The following is a 13,849-nucleotide window of genomic DNA, read 5'->3' as shown; positions in this document are numbered from 1 at the left end:
TCCTTCCAGGTAAAGCTTCTGAGTCATTCTCCTGGACAGTCATCCCTGATACCATGGGATGGGCTATTTGGTCCTAGGTGGTGCTCCTTCTTTGCTCATCCTCTGTCCTAGCACTTAGCATCCCTATATTTAGTTTTCCTGCTTCCCTACTGTGGGTTCTTAGAAGACTGTGCTGGTCCCCCCCCCCCCCTTCCCTTCCTTCCCTTTCTCCTTCTCTCTTGCCTTCTCTCCATCCTTCCTTTCTTCTCTAGCACCTAGTGTGGGCCTGGCACATAATAGTGGGAGCTCAACGGATGTTTATAGAGAGCAAATGTTTTTATGGGCTGAAAGGGATATTTTTTCCGAACAGAAAACTGACGACACGTTGTATAAAAAATTCACTGTCAGGCAAAAGCCACATGCTTCAGATGATCTAAGGAAAGTCTCTGGGAACCATTTGTCGCCTTTTTAGGCATGCGGTCTCTTTGCACAGTTCTGAAGCCAAGACTCACAGATTGTTGTAGCTCCTGGGCCATATGTGTACTTGGTGCCATACAGTGTGGCAAGTTCTTTTACGGTAGCTTTAGCCAGGGCATTCTGCAAAAGAACCAGCAGTTAGTCAGTAAATAAGTGAAAGCACACACTGACAAACAAACAAGTATCTGTACATTATTTTTAAGACATTGAAGAGACACAAGACACAGTTTGGGTTCGTTTTCTACTCAGGGCCCATTCTGAGTTTTTAGCTGACCTAGTCACGCGATCCAAGTCATTCTTGGGTGAGGATGTCTTACCTCATGCCCTCTCCAGGCACTCACTCCGAGCTTCCCTCTGTTCCACACAGAACGTGTTGTGTTGTGGCAACACCATTTGCTGGCCTCTGAGTTCTCAGTGATTTTTTTCTTCTATCTCCATGTCTTCAGGGTCCAGGCCAAGGCTTACCACTTAGTGGTTGTCCAGGAACTAATTGTTGGAACTCTGAGGACAATTAGCACTCTTGCCCTCTTATTTAAGAATTAGGTCCTTACATTTATTTCAAATCATTGTTGCAGTAACCGGCAATAAGTTCTATTTTAGTCGGAGGACAATCTTTTACTTTCTTTTCTTTTTCATTTACATAGAACTTAGTGTGTCTTTTCCCCCAGGTATTCTTATTTAGACTTGTTAAACTTTTTTTTTTTTTTAACCTTAGTTCAGGCTAGAGAAATGAAGCTACAGTAATCTATAACTGTCCCAGATATCACATTCATTGATACAGTAAAATGTCACTGTGTATTAAGAATTAGGCTATGTCTGAGGATTAGTGTGCCAAATCTGTATTGTCTCTGGTGCTTGTACAAAGAGAAAAGCTGGAGACAAGGAGGTCTTTGTGGTTGTGCAAAGAAGTTGTCTACCTAATGCAGGCAAACAAACAAATCAAATACATACAAAGTAACCCCAAACAAAACAAAACAAAACAAAACAAAAACTACCTGGAAATGTGGTAGGTTATAAAGTCAAGATAAAATAGTATTATATGAGCTGGGGTATGAGTATTAAAAACTACACATATGAACGATTGGATATTCAATATAGTGTTTGCTGCCAGCATAGAGATTCTTAGGAATTGGCAGTTCCAGGGATGAGGGTGGTTCTGGCTTTGAAGATTTTTAGACTGAAGAATTAGACAACATCTATTTCAAAACGAAGAACATTCGAATTCCAGAATTTAAAAAAGTGGCAAGTATTAACGTGAGTGTGTGTGTGTGTGTGTGTGTGTGTGTGTGTGTGTATTTTAGAAGCAGCGTCGTTCTCTTCAAGGATCCACTGCTTTTCTGTTCCCCTGCACCCAACTACTCAAGGGCAAGGGCTCTATACCCCCAATCCTCCCTAACTCCCTAACATCCACTGACATACTGCATATTTAAATGAATCACTTGAAAAGGAAGGCCTGACTTGGCTGTCTTGGGAATAGATTTGAGAATCTGATTGTTTACTACAGAATTAGCCATAATTCATTCTGGCTATGAAATTAGCCATATTTCATACTTTGGCATCATGATTATGTCTCGTACATATGCTTGGAAAGCTGTGAGGTTGGTGATGAAATCAAAATACTCCGGGTATTGCAAAGTAGGAACTTCCCTTAGTCCTTGTTCTAATATCAAAACCAGTTTAGTGGTATCTTATGTCAAATTGTCCAGGGCATGGCTATAAAACTTCAAGGTTCCAGCTCCTAAATTGCTAATGCTTTATCAACCAAGTGGTAAATTGGAAAATTTAAAAACAATTATAAAATAGAATAATTCTGTTTTTTTAGATTTTCTGGTTTGGTCCACTGAAATGGGGTAATCAGTTTCTTGGAACTAATTTATTGTTCTCAGAGTTTGGGGACAGTGACTTGAAACTTATAGGGTTTCACTTCCCTTTTTTTCCCCACCTGGTAAACAAATATATGCTTTCTCTTACTGCATGGAATCTTTCACTGTTGTGGTCTAAATGTGTAGCCCTGTTGTTTGAATCTTATTCTGACCAACATACTAGAGCCAGGTCTTGTCTCTACCCTCTAGTACAGGGCCTACTGCAGACTGAAATGAGAATAATCTATTCACAATTGCATAATGCTCAGAATAGATTTGAAACCATCTTTTACAGATGTGAAACATGGTGAGGTACTAATTATTTTTGGTAAGTAAATTGTATATTTTCTCCTCTTCTGTAATTTCATTAACTTGCATTCATCTGAGGATATCTGTAGTTATTTTTCTATAATGCAGAACCTCGGATCCTAAAGAACTCTTATTCCTTCCCTACTTACCTTTCTTAGGCTTTTCATCTGTTCTGGGTTTTTTTTTTCCCTGTCTTTAAGCCTTGAATTATTACTTTTAGCTAGAGATACAATTCTAATAAGTTCTGAGGGTCTCAGGTTCAGCATTATGACTATGATTAACAGTACCGTATTGTACTTGAAGGTTGCTATGAGAATAGAGCTTTAATGTTCTCACCATAACAACAAAGCAACAAAATAGCAACAGCAACAAAATGATAGTTATGTGAAGTAAAGGATGTATTAGCTAATGTGGTGTCCATTTCCCAATGTATATGTGTATCAAATCAACACACTGTACCCCTTAAACCGATACAATGTTATATGTCAATTATATCTCAATAAAGCTGGAGAAATAAAGAAGTGTGATTCTTCGGGATTAGTTCCAAACATGAACAGTTATGAAGACTAGAGGAGATTTAAGACAAGAAGGTCACTGTCATTATCTATTAAACTCCTGAGTGCCTGTTGACCTTCAAGTCTCTTAATAAGGTTATTGGTATGACATAATATTTGAGTTATCTGACAAAACCGAAGGGGCCTACTTGTGATCTGTTCTCTCTTTTGACTTATCAACTTACCATTGTAGTCATAACTACCATTAGGGCCATACAAAAATGTGCAGTTTGCCTTTCCTCAAAGTGACAATAACCAAGTGCTTTCTAAGACTTCGTAAGCATCTTCTGGAAGCGGTTGTTCTGCCTTTGTTGCAGACCCCGATATCTCAGATCGATGTTAGTTTAAAAAGGATGTTAATTTGTTCCTGCCACTGGTGCACACTGCAGGAACCTTTAGTTTGTGTCAGCCTTTGCTCTCCTTGTCCTCAGTTGCTCTAACCTCTTGATACCTACTCATCACTCATCTTCTGAGTGTCACCTCATCACCACATCTCTCAGTGGCTTTCTCACCTTCTGTTGAAGTCCGGCCTCCTTTTGGGCATAGAGTGCGAGCTAGGCCCTCCCTCCTCTCCCAGTCTGCACCCCTTGCTGTGCATTCCTCTTCCTTCCGAGCTAGGTTTCCCTGAGCTACTTCTTACCCGTGCCTGCCTCTTCTTACCCCCATCACATTGGGTATCCTTCTCCCTTTGTTGAGGTTCTCTTCTCATCTTTGTTGATTTGGAGAATTACTGTTGTCCTTCCAGATTCAGTTTTAGTGTCACCTTCTCTGTGAAGTTGCCCCTGACTCTCTCAGCATTGATTCACCCCTCTTTTGTGAAAGCTCATACCACTATCAGAGTTCCTGTCACTCTATTCTATAATGAATTGTTTTTTTGCATCTATTTGCCCCACCCCTCAGGCAAGCCCCCCTGTGGAAAGGGATTCTTGGCTATTTACTTTGTATCTGCAGCAGATTGTATAGCATCTAGCACATGGTTGGTTGATTGAGTCTTATCCTAGGACTTTGGGGCGTTACAGATGGGCCTGACTTGGGTGGGTGTGCAGGATGCTGAGCTCTGTAAAGGCTGGGACATGTGTGAGTGGAGATTGGGGATGTTTGTGGGGAGGGTGGTGTACCATGTAGTGATAGTTGATGGGTTGCCACAATTACACGATACGTCTGCTGTGCATTTTACTTATTTCCAGTAATTAAAAAAAAATGAAGTCTGTGGACCCTTTCTCTCAGCCTCTCCAAAGCTAAGAGACAAAAAAAAAAAAAAAAAAACAAAACCCAGAACAGACATTAATTGACCAAAATATCATATTTTAAATTCCAATGATCTTAACAAAAATCCCTGGAATCAGTGTGGGTCTTTTCTTTTGAAGAGTTCAAATACTTTCACAAATGTTACTCATTTATCTTTCCAACACTATCTGTCCACATTTCATCAGCATAGAATTTTCTAGCAAAATGGAATGCCACGTGGGGCAGCACGCTCAGTGGGAATGTTCCAACCAAGCTGGGTGACTGACCCCAGCCAGGAATGGTAAAAGAGAGATAATTCCTGCATTCGCTAAAATGTTAGAGTGGTAACTCCTCTCCCTTGTACATTTCTGTAAAAAGGGACTAAGACAGCTGACGAAAGACCCGCAGAAGCAATAGCACATCAGAAAGCATGATCCACATCTTGAAACTCCAATTAAAGACTCTTTCTGTACAACCTGTTATTTGAGGGACATCTTACATCCTTGCTCAATGGGTTCAAAATAAGAACTAACATTTACATAAAACCTTAGACTTTACAAAGAGCTCTTGATAAGAGCTAGATATTTTTATCCCCATTTTACAGATAAAAGAACTGAAACTCAGAGAGGATAAAAGAACTTTCCCAAGGGCATGCAGCCCCATAAGTGGCTGACTTGAGCTAGGTTCTTCTTGCTTTAAATCCTGTGCTCTTTTTCACTTCTCCTTGTGGCCTTCGAATACTTCAAAAGAAGTGTTGCTGGAGCTGGTTTTACCAATTGTAAAGAACAGAAGGAAGCTAAATATAAATCAGCCTCAGAGAAAACTTTGCTTTCAGTCAAGGCCAAACATGGCCAGCCTTTATTAATCCTTAGATATGAGTTTCCTACCATGTCTTATGCATGTTCTCTTTTGTCACCTGTTTTCTTAAAAAGAGGCCTTGGTCATAGAGCAAAAGACAGAGAGAGTCTAAAGTGTCACATCTAACTCAAAGCCCAAGAGACAAAAGACCAACTAGTGTAATGTTTCTCAGGCTCTGAGCTCCAGGGGGCTGGTAAGATGAATAAGGCGAGGGTGTTCTTTTCCACTGACCTGCGTTCCCAGATAACATGTGATCAGGAAGCCCCTGTCTCATGGCTGTGCCCATGGTCTTCACTGCAAGCCAGAGTCATGGGAGGCGGGGGGCTGCCTCTTCGGGTCTTCCGCTGGTCCATTATTCCAGTACAAGGAAACAAAAGTTCCAAACTGACTATGGGGTATAAGCCAATTCGAAGGAAATTTTCTCCAGAACTTTGTTTCTAACTGGAAGTTCTGAGTTTAATTATTCCTCTGGGTGAATACATGTGATAATGGAAGCATCAAAATGATCTTTAACTGCCGTTTCCTTCCTTCTGTTCTGTGATAATGGGTAACTTACACCAAGGGACCAATGAGGAATTTAACTTTTATAATTTTGATGCAAGAGGAGAAGCCTGCAAGGCCCACAGGCAGGCACTGAGGAGAAGGCCTTTGGGACTTGAAAAGACAAACATGTTTCTGAGAAAAACAGGAGGGTAAACAAGTGCAGGCTCTGGTTGCGAAGCCCGAGATTAGAGAAAGGCAAGGAGTTAGGGGAAAGGCTTGGCTTGGGAGAGCTGGGCCTGCCCGTCTTGGCAGAGCTCATGGGGAGAGTGGGAATGCTTGCACTGATGTAAAGCAGTTTTTTCTTTGGCTGATCTACATACATACTTTTCAGCTCTTTAAAATCAAGGAAAATGTGAAGGGTGAGTCAGCTGAAGTTGCAAAGTCTAGAGTATTTGTGTGTGTGTGTGTGTGTGTGTGTGTGTGTGTGTGTGTAGGTGGTACTTCTTCCAAATAAATATTAAAAAATAAATGCTGTATAATGAGAATGTACTGTATCTTTTGCACTTCAGATTTGCAGAACACTATAAACTATTTGTGAGGAGGGTGAAAGCCAGGGGCCTTGAGCCAGGAATGTGACTTTGTTCTTATCTTAGTTTTAAAGCAGGGTTTCTCAACCTCAGCACTCTTGACATGTGGGCTGGATAATTCTTTGTTGTGGGGGCTGTCCTGTGCATTGTAGAATGTTTATCTGCATCCTCTGGCCTCTACCCACGAGATGCCTATAGCACTCCTACAGTTATGACAACCAAAAATGCCTCTCCAACATTGCCAAATGTCTCCTAGGGGGTTGGCCGCGGGGTGGGGGTGGGGGCGCAAAACTAGTTTACAGGAAAGTCAGATAAAAGACATGATTATGGTAAACACGAGTGTATTTTAGAGACAAAATTGAAAAGGAGGACAACCATTTTGAAGGTTCTCTGAATGCCTATCTTCTTTGCTGATGATAGTATAAGTGTCTCTTAAACACTGCTGCTAGGTCAATGCTGCTAAAATATCTTTACTTTACTAGCCAGGTTGCCAGATTTAGCAAAAAATACAGAATGCCCCATTAAATTTAAGTTTCAGATAAAGAGTGAATACTTCTTCAGTATAAGTCTGCAATATTTGGAAGATATGTACACTAAAAATTGTTATTTCTCTGAAATTCAAATCTAACTGGGAGTCCTGTATTTCAGCTGGCAATCATATTTACCAGGTTACAGGCTCTAGGGCCTGCTATGACACAGGACTCATTGTGACATTTAAGTCCCTCCAAAATCTCCTTACCTCACTCCCGCTCTTCCTCCACAAGAACCCTTGAAACAGGCTGATCCTTCTCCTTCCCTCTCCATTTTTCAGTGTCCTTCTTGCACATTTGTTGGCTCTTCTGTCTGCCTAAAATGCTCTCTTCAGCCCTCTGTCACCCAAACCCTGCCCATCCTTCAAGGCCCAGAATAAATTGATTCTCCTTTCTATAACTTTCATTGAATAGCTTTATCACATATTACCATTTTCCTGCCCTGCATTCCTACTACTGTGCTTAGTTTGAAACTCCACATTCTGTACTTCTCTTGTACGGTTTCTGATATCTGAGTCTTAACATTTCAATAAGATCTGACGTTTCTGATAGCAAAAACCATGGTTTACGCTGAGCACTTGATAGGTACTCAGTGAAATTTTTGGTAATTACCTGATGAGCCATGTACTGACCAGGCCTCTGTAGGAGAACTTTAATAGGCCAAGAAGTCACTTAAAGTGTATAGTGATAAAACAACAACCAGTTTCTCTAATTAAATAAATTCTGCGGTTGTCATCTAAATTTTTTTTTTTTTTTTGTATTATAAGTGAAATTTAAAAGTTCTGAGAAAATACCTGAAGTGAATATTTTGTGTCTCAGGTCTTGGTCTGCCTTAGCTGCTGGTGGCCTGCCTGACAGTGGGACTATATCCTTGTCATTTTTGTTATTAGGCAGAGACGTGGGGACAGCTGTGATTGGGTATGCACGTGGGCCTGCAATTATCCACCTTCTAATCACAGCATTTCTTCCCTCTGATTTTTATGTTTATCTCTAATCATGGTCTTGCTTTGTGCTCACATGCTTGGGTGGAGCAGTGGATTTCTATCTTGGTAGCTCATTAGCTAAAACTTTAATTAAGAGGTAGTAAAGTGCCATTGGACTCGATGGTGTTAGGCTTTAGGAATGGATTCTTCTCTTTCGGTCAAGTTTAATAATTTTTCAGAAAGACCGTCATCTTTCTCCTGGTTAGAGAGTATATGCCCATGAAAGTATGGGCTAGAATCATAAAGACTGGGCCCTGAGGTTAGGCATCTCAGCTGACCAGTGTAAATCCTTAGCAGTATCCAGGCACAGAGGTAATAATGTGTTTGTGGGAAGAAAGACAATTTGATGAATGTTCTGCAAAATGGCTACATGGGCTACCCAATGTGTGGGTGTCTCTGGAAATTGGGGCAGTCTAGGAAGTCCTTCAGGATCCAATAGCTCTAGGCCCAAGGCTGTCTCTACTACTGGTGTTGGCTTAGCAAAACCTTCATTATTGCAGCTGGTAAATGAGAAAGCAGAACCAGAGAAATTTCAAGATTTCCAGCTGTAAAGTTCCATGCTTCTAATGTAGAAATGTGGTGTGAGAGGTATGTCCTGACACCTTTGTGTGGTGCATATCAGTTTCCAGTTTGGTCAGTCTGGGGAATGGGTCAAGATACTTAGTTGACCAGTTATTATTCTGGGTTCCTGCTTTTGGACTTAGAAATGATATTATGATAATAATAATTATTATTATTAATAGTGCCACATAGGCCCTTTTGGGGGGGAAGATGGACCAAAGATTTGGAGTTTCTTCCCTGCTCAGTAAATGCAAAGATATAGTTTTGAAAACCTTTTCAATTAATTCTCCTAGTTTTTATTTACTCTGACAATAAAGATGTCATACGATCCAGCATTTCATTATCTTTTAGAATTTTGGAAATGTAATTATATTCTTTTTGTGGATCTTAAAACTTCCTCTGATGATAGTGATAGCTTCATATTGAATAAGTCAACACCGAGGAACTGGATAGTGTAGGAAGCCATTGGAAACTCACAGTGCACTTTGTATTCTTTCTTTAAATAATGTAGTATGTGTAAAAGCAGTTTACTGGAAAGCATTATACATGTAAGATATTTTTATGATTCTTCATATTTTTTACTGATCTGTAGACATATTTTTTGGTAGCTTTCTTTGTAATTCATGCTATTACTTCTCTTGTTCTTTTACTTCATTGGTCTTGTGCATTCTCTGAAGGTTGTCTCATGATATGAATAATTGTCAGGCAATCACATGTAACATCTTTCAGAAATGAAGCCACATACATTTTTATCATGACTCAGATATCAAAGATTGCCGTGTGTCCTAAATTTGCGCTGAGAATTCTAATATAGGTGCAGGATAATTTCCTTCAGTTTACAGTCTTATTCTCCTTGAAGCATTTTTTTTTTTGCTACAAATAAAATCTTGTAAGTTTTATAAATGTAAAGATAAATAAGAATCATATCCATATCTATGCACTCAATTCTGTGTAAGACAAAGTCCACTTTAAGAAATTCTAAGTTATTTATAATGTGGTATGCCAAGAATTCATCTTGTTAATCTTTCCTACCTTTAGTTTTCTACAGCGGGATCACATTTTTTTCTAGCTGAGAATTAATTTAAAAGCACTAGATTTGGATGGAACATTTACTGTACCCAGATCAAGACTTCTACTTTTTGTTCTTAATATCCTCATTACAAATAAAAACTGTGAAAAAGCCAACATTTTTCTTTATGAGAGACTCAGATTCTTTTTTGGCTATGTGTATTTACTCATTAACACTACAGTTATGAGTTGCTCTAGCAGAACGTACTTAAGAAGTTAGTGAATTGGAATTATGCAAAATAAGAAAACGATGGAAAGGATCTCTAGTTATTCAAAAGATTTAAGTTATTTTGGGGTGCTGGATTAAATTCAGATTCCCAATGAATCAAATAATCAAATTAACATTCACTTTAGATTTTACTAGTGACGCTTAAGTATTTCTTTTAAGACGCTAGGCAAAAGCTTAATCATAGAAAAAAATGATTGGAAATTAAAGTAACTTTTAAATCAATTACTGTGATATAAGTACAATTAAATTTGCAGTTCAGCCACCTATCTTGTCATGCTCAGAAAGGGTAAGAAGTAGCATATACTTTTTCTTGAATTTATTGGTTTTGTGAATATAAAAGTAAACATCCAACATAAGATTATTTTATGGTTTGTATTTTTTGTATTATGGTTTGTATTTTTGTATCCAGATTATGAATATTTTACTGGATATAATTCTGTTTATTCCAATTCTTTGTTAATTAGAATTAACTTATTCCCCAATAAGAAAAAGTATTGATGATTTGTGAAGCAGCTCATTTCCAAAGAACACTTTAAAATTTTTCTGTTAGCATTAGTCTTTTAGAATTTGGGTTTAAAACTGGATATATTAAGCAAACTGGATATATTGATTATTGTTACACTTCGTATGGCTTTGTCTTTTTCTTTTCTGATGTGGCACAGTTTAAGCATATTCACATGAATAAAGCAAACAACATAGCCCCACCTTCTTTCCTCAGGGACTGAAATCTGGGATTGAAATGAGGATCTGACCACACCCATCTCTGGGATAGCAGGACTGTGAACACCCACTGGGAACACTTAACAGATGGAACATAATTGGAAAATTGAAATAGTTAATGGTTCCAGCTAATGATGTTTTCCTTTGTTTTTTTGGCTGTGGACAGGGAAAATGGGAAGCTTTTTGAAAAATAGATTTTTTTTTTTTTAATGAAAAGGACCTAGTTTTCTAAGAGGCTGAGTTATTTTCCCGTTTTGCTCTTCACAAAATATTTATAGTATTACATATTTTATTTGGTCTCTGAAAGACTGAAAGTACAAAACAACAGTTTCCAGTTGTTAAAGTCACTGGCTCTTCAAATTTATGCATTTAGGTAAGCCAAATATCTATGTCATTGTCTAAGTGGGAACCCCCCCACCCCCTTTATTTTTTGGCATAACTCAAATGCTTTAAATCTTACACTTGTTCTTAAGGTCATTGGTCCCAACTTATGGCAGCCAGATGTTTCATAAACTAGAAAATATTGTTTGAAGGATTCAAACCTGCTGACTTTAAAAAATTATGCATTGATATGTGATATTTGTTAATGTGAATGTTATAAAATTCTTATATTATTTGACGTTTCATGTGGTTATATCATGATTTTCTAACAAGATTGCGTTTTTTTGTGTCATAAACACTTAAATATTTTTTTGCATTATTTCCTATATCTAGGAAGTACCCATTCATACTATTCATTCATTGATTGCTTTACTACTGTGTCTCATGTAATCAAACAGTGGAATAAGCAATTTTAAGATCTTATCACTTAACCCAGTATCAACCAAATATGCCAAATTCCTAATGACATCTGCCATGCTCTGCCTATGTCAGATCCAGCTCAAGGCAACTTGACAGAATTGACTTTCTGTTTGTGTGTGAGATGAGCCAACCTTGTTGATTATCCCAGATGCATCTGAAATCATCATGTAGTTAGTATTGTGGTGAAGCAGGAGTAAGTGTAGCTATTGTCATTTTGACAGTTAGTGACTAAACTGGTTTAAATGTTGGGAACTGTTTCCCCCCATTAAAATCATATCTCTTTTAGCCAATTTATCAGCCAATTCCAGATTCCTTATAAATCTGTACTAAGTTTTTTCTTTGCTTCTACTGCCAAAAATTAATGGAACTTTTAGAAATTGTTTTTATAATTTTTTTTCTCAGGAATAGGATTTAAAAATTTTCAACAGTGAAATACCATATTTACTACCACAACTACTTACCAACTCAGCATTGTTCTCTGTGAGTTTATAATCATAGGAGTAAGGATAGAGCATCATTTGGGAGTATGAGTGGATTGTCACATATGCTTTGATGGAAGAGAGGTTGCTGCGGATGAAATTAGCCAGGGCCTTGGTCTCTCTTTCGGACTCTGCAGCAGGTCCACAGTAAGTGTCATCACAGGGCTTTCGAGAGGCTCCGACTTCTACAAAAACATATGTCATTAATGGAATGGTCACCTACTAAAGTTCTTACAAAGCATGTTTCAAACTTCCAAATTAGAGAGTTAAAAATAAGCTGTTTTTGGGGCTCCTGGGTGGCTCAGTTGGTTGAGTGCCTGACTCTCGATTTTGGCCCAGGTCATGATCTCATTGTTTCGGTTTGTGAGATCAAGCCCCACGTTGGGCTCAGCGCTGACAGTGTGAAGCCTGCTTGGGATTCTCTCTCCTCTCTCTCTCTGTCCCTCCCCCTGCTCACGCTCTTTCTCAAAATAAATAAATAAACTTAAAAAGAAAAGCTGTTTTTATAGGCGCCCTTGTGATCATGTAGGTATATAAGGCATGCACATACATTTAGTCATGAGATTAGGGTCTTATGTTTTTAAGCTAATGGGGTAAAAAGTTGCATGTGAAATTATCAGTGTGTCTTTGTGTAGTATTATACAATGAAATCTCAATATAGTGCAAGAAAATTAATAAGGGAGAAACTAACATCCATGAGAAATTTTCTTATTACTTGTAATCATTTTCTGAGATTTGAATCACAAAATTGTAATTATATCACATTTTAATTTAAATAATTATTTAATGACTGTCTCCTCTAGATGATACATTTAAAAGTAGTAGAATTCTGTCTGGATTGCTCAGCCTTGTGTTTCCAGCATCTAGCACAGCTGGGAACACTATACAGCACACAATATATTTTTTTGAGTGAATAAATAAACTGTGATTTCAGAAAGCTAGAATTCTAAAATGTAAACCTTGACATTTTTTCTTATTTTAGACACTGTTTTGTTTTCCTATGTTGTTTGTCCTCCCAGGCTTTTCAACAGATGCATGGCAAAATGGTCAGCTAGATACTTACTGCACCAACCAGCATCAAAATTTCTGTTGGGGTCTGTGCCAATGCAGGTGGTTCCAATCTGGGTGGAGCGAGTCTTTCTCCACATTCGGTTCTGAAAGTGGATTGTGTGGTTAGGTCAAGTATAATAGAAAGTGGGTTGGTTTTAATTTCATCAGCCCCTCTCAGTATTGGTTCATATACCTTGGTCCAGGTGTAGATATAGCCGTCAATATTGACCACAGGCAAGACATAAAAGTCTAACATGTTGAGAAGTTCTGTCATGTGGGTCTCATGTCCATAGGTGCGAATAGCCTGTGTATGAATTAGGAAGAGAATTTCATGGAAAAATGAAATGTGTGAAATTTACATAGACTGTATGAATATTGACTTTGGTAATGATATCTACCTATTGAGGTAGCTATTTAATATTTAAAAGGCAGTTAGCAAAATTTTACCCATCGTTTTGATTAAAATAGTTTTTAATTCTTCTCTGTGTCCAGGACATTCTATTACATCCATATACAACTCGAATAATTATTTAACTTTTCACCTTAAAGATGAGCAAAGATTTAATAAAACTAGACTATTAAAAACATATTAATTTTCTAATAGTAACTGCAGTAAATTTTTTTCAAAGTGAGTAGGATATGAAGGTAAGACCTGTTTTTAGTAAGTAAGGAATGTCTATAGGTGGCTGTGGGTGTTTCTGCTATCATCTAGAAATTTATTTAAGTTTTGTGAAACCTCCTATAGATAGTCTCACTAGAGAGAATGTCCAATAAGGAAGAGGAATGAAGAAGCCCCCCTTTATGAAGTGAACTCACACTGGTAGATTTTGGGTGGCTCTCACCAAAGCCTGCATAAAGATGAAAGTCTCCTTCTTACTCCTCTGTATTGAGAAGGGAACCCTGTTAAGGGACTAGCTACCCCTGCTAAGTAATGTGGACATTCCTCTATGAATGAAGGACCTCATACTCATTTATTATGTTCTTTTAGTCATAGTTCCTCAGCCCCAGTATCATGTTAAGCTTCAATTCAACTCTTCCCTAGGCTTTTTTGAGTAGACTTTAAAATAGTTAAGGCTTCTATGTATTAATAGT

General features: G+C 38.1%; 1 protein-coding gene across 1 annotated transcript in view; it reads right to left on the bottom strand.

Moving 5' to 3' along the window:
• Window positions 1–13,849, bottom strand: part of CPB1 (carboxypeptidase B1) — a 55,965-nt gene that overhangs the window by 1,670 nt on the left and 40,446 nt on the right. Inside the window, exons 8-11 of the mRNA XM_047876559.1 lie at window positions 12,951–13,061; window positions 12,771–12,861; window positions 11,690–11,892; window positions 492–576 (exon numbers count right to left, since the gene is read on the bottom strand). Of these exons, the coding sequence (XP_047732515.1) occupies window positions 492–576; window positions 11,690–11,892; window positions 12,771–12,861; window positions 12,951–13,061 (490 nt within the window). The remainder of the gene's footprint in view (window positions 1–491; window positions 577–11,689; window positions 11,893–12,770; window positions 12,862–12,950; window positions 13,062–13,849) is intronic.

Source organism: Prionailurus viverrinus, chromosome C2, assembly GCF_022837055.1.
Source record: "Prionailurus viverrinus isolate Anna chromosome C2, UM_Priviv_1.0, whole genome shotgun sequence".
In the NCBI taxonomy this organism is placed as follows: domain Eukaryota; kingdom Metazoa; phylum Chordata; class Mammalia; order Carnivora; family Felidae; genus Prionailurus; species Prionailurus viverrinus.
The sequence above is the reverse complement of the archived record's forward strand: the minus strand, read 5'-3'. Positions and strand labels throughout refer to the sequence as shown.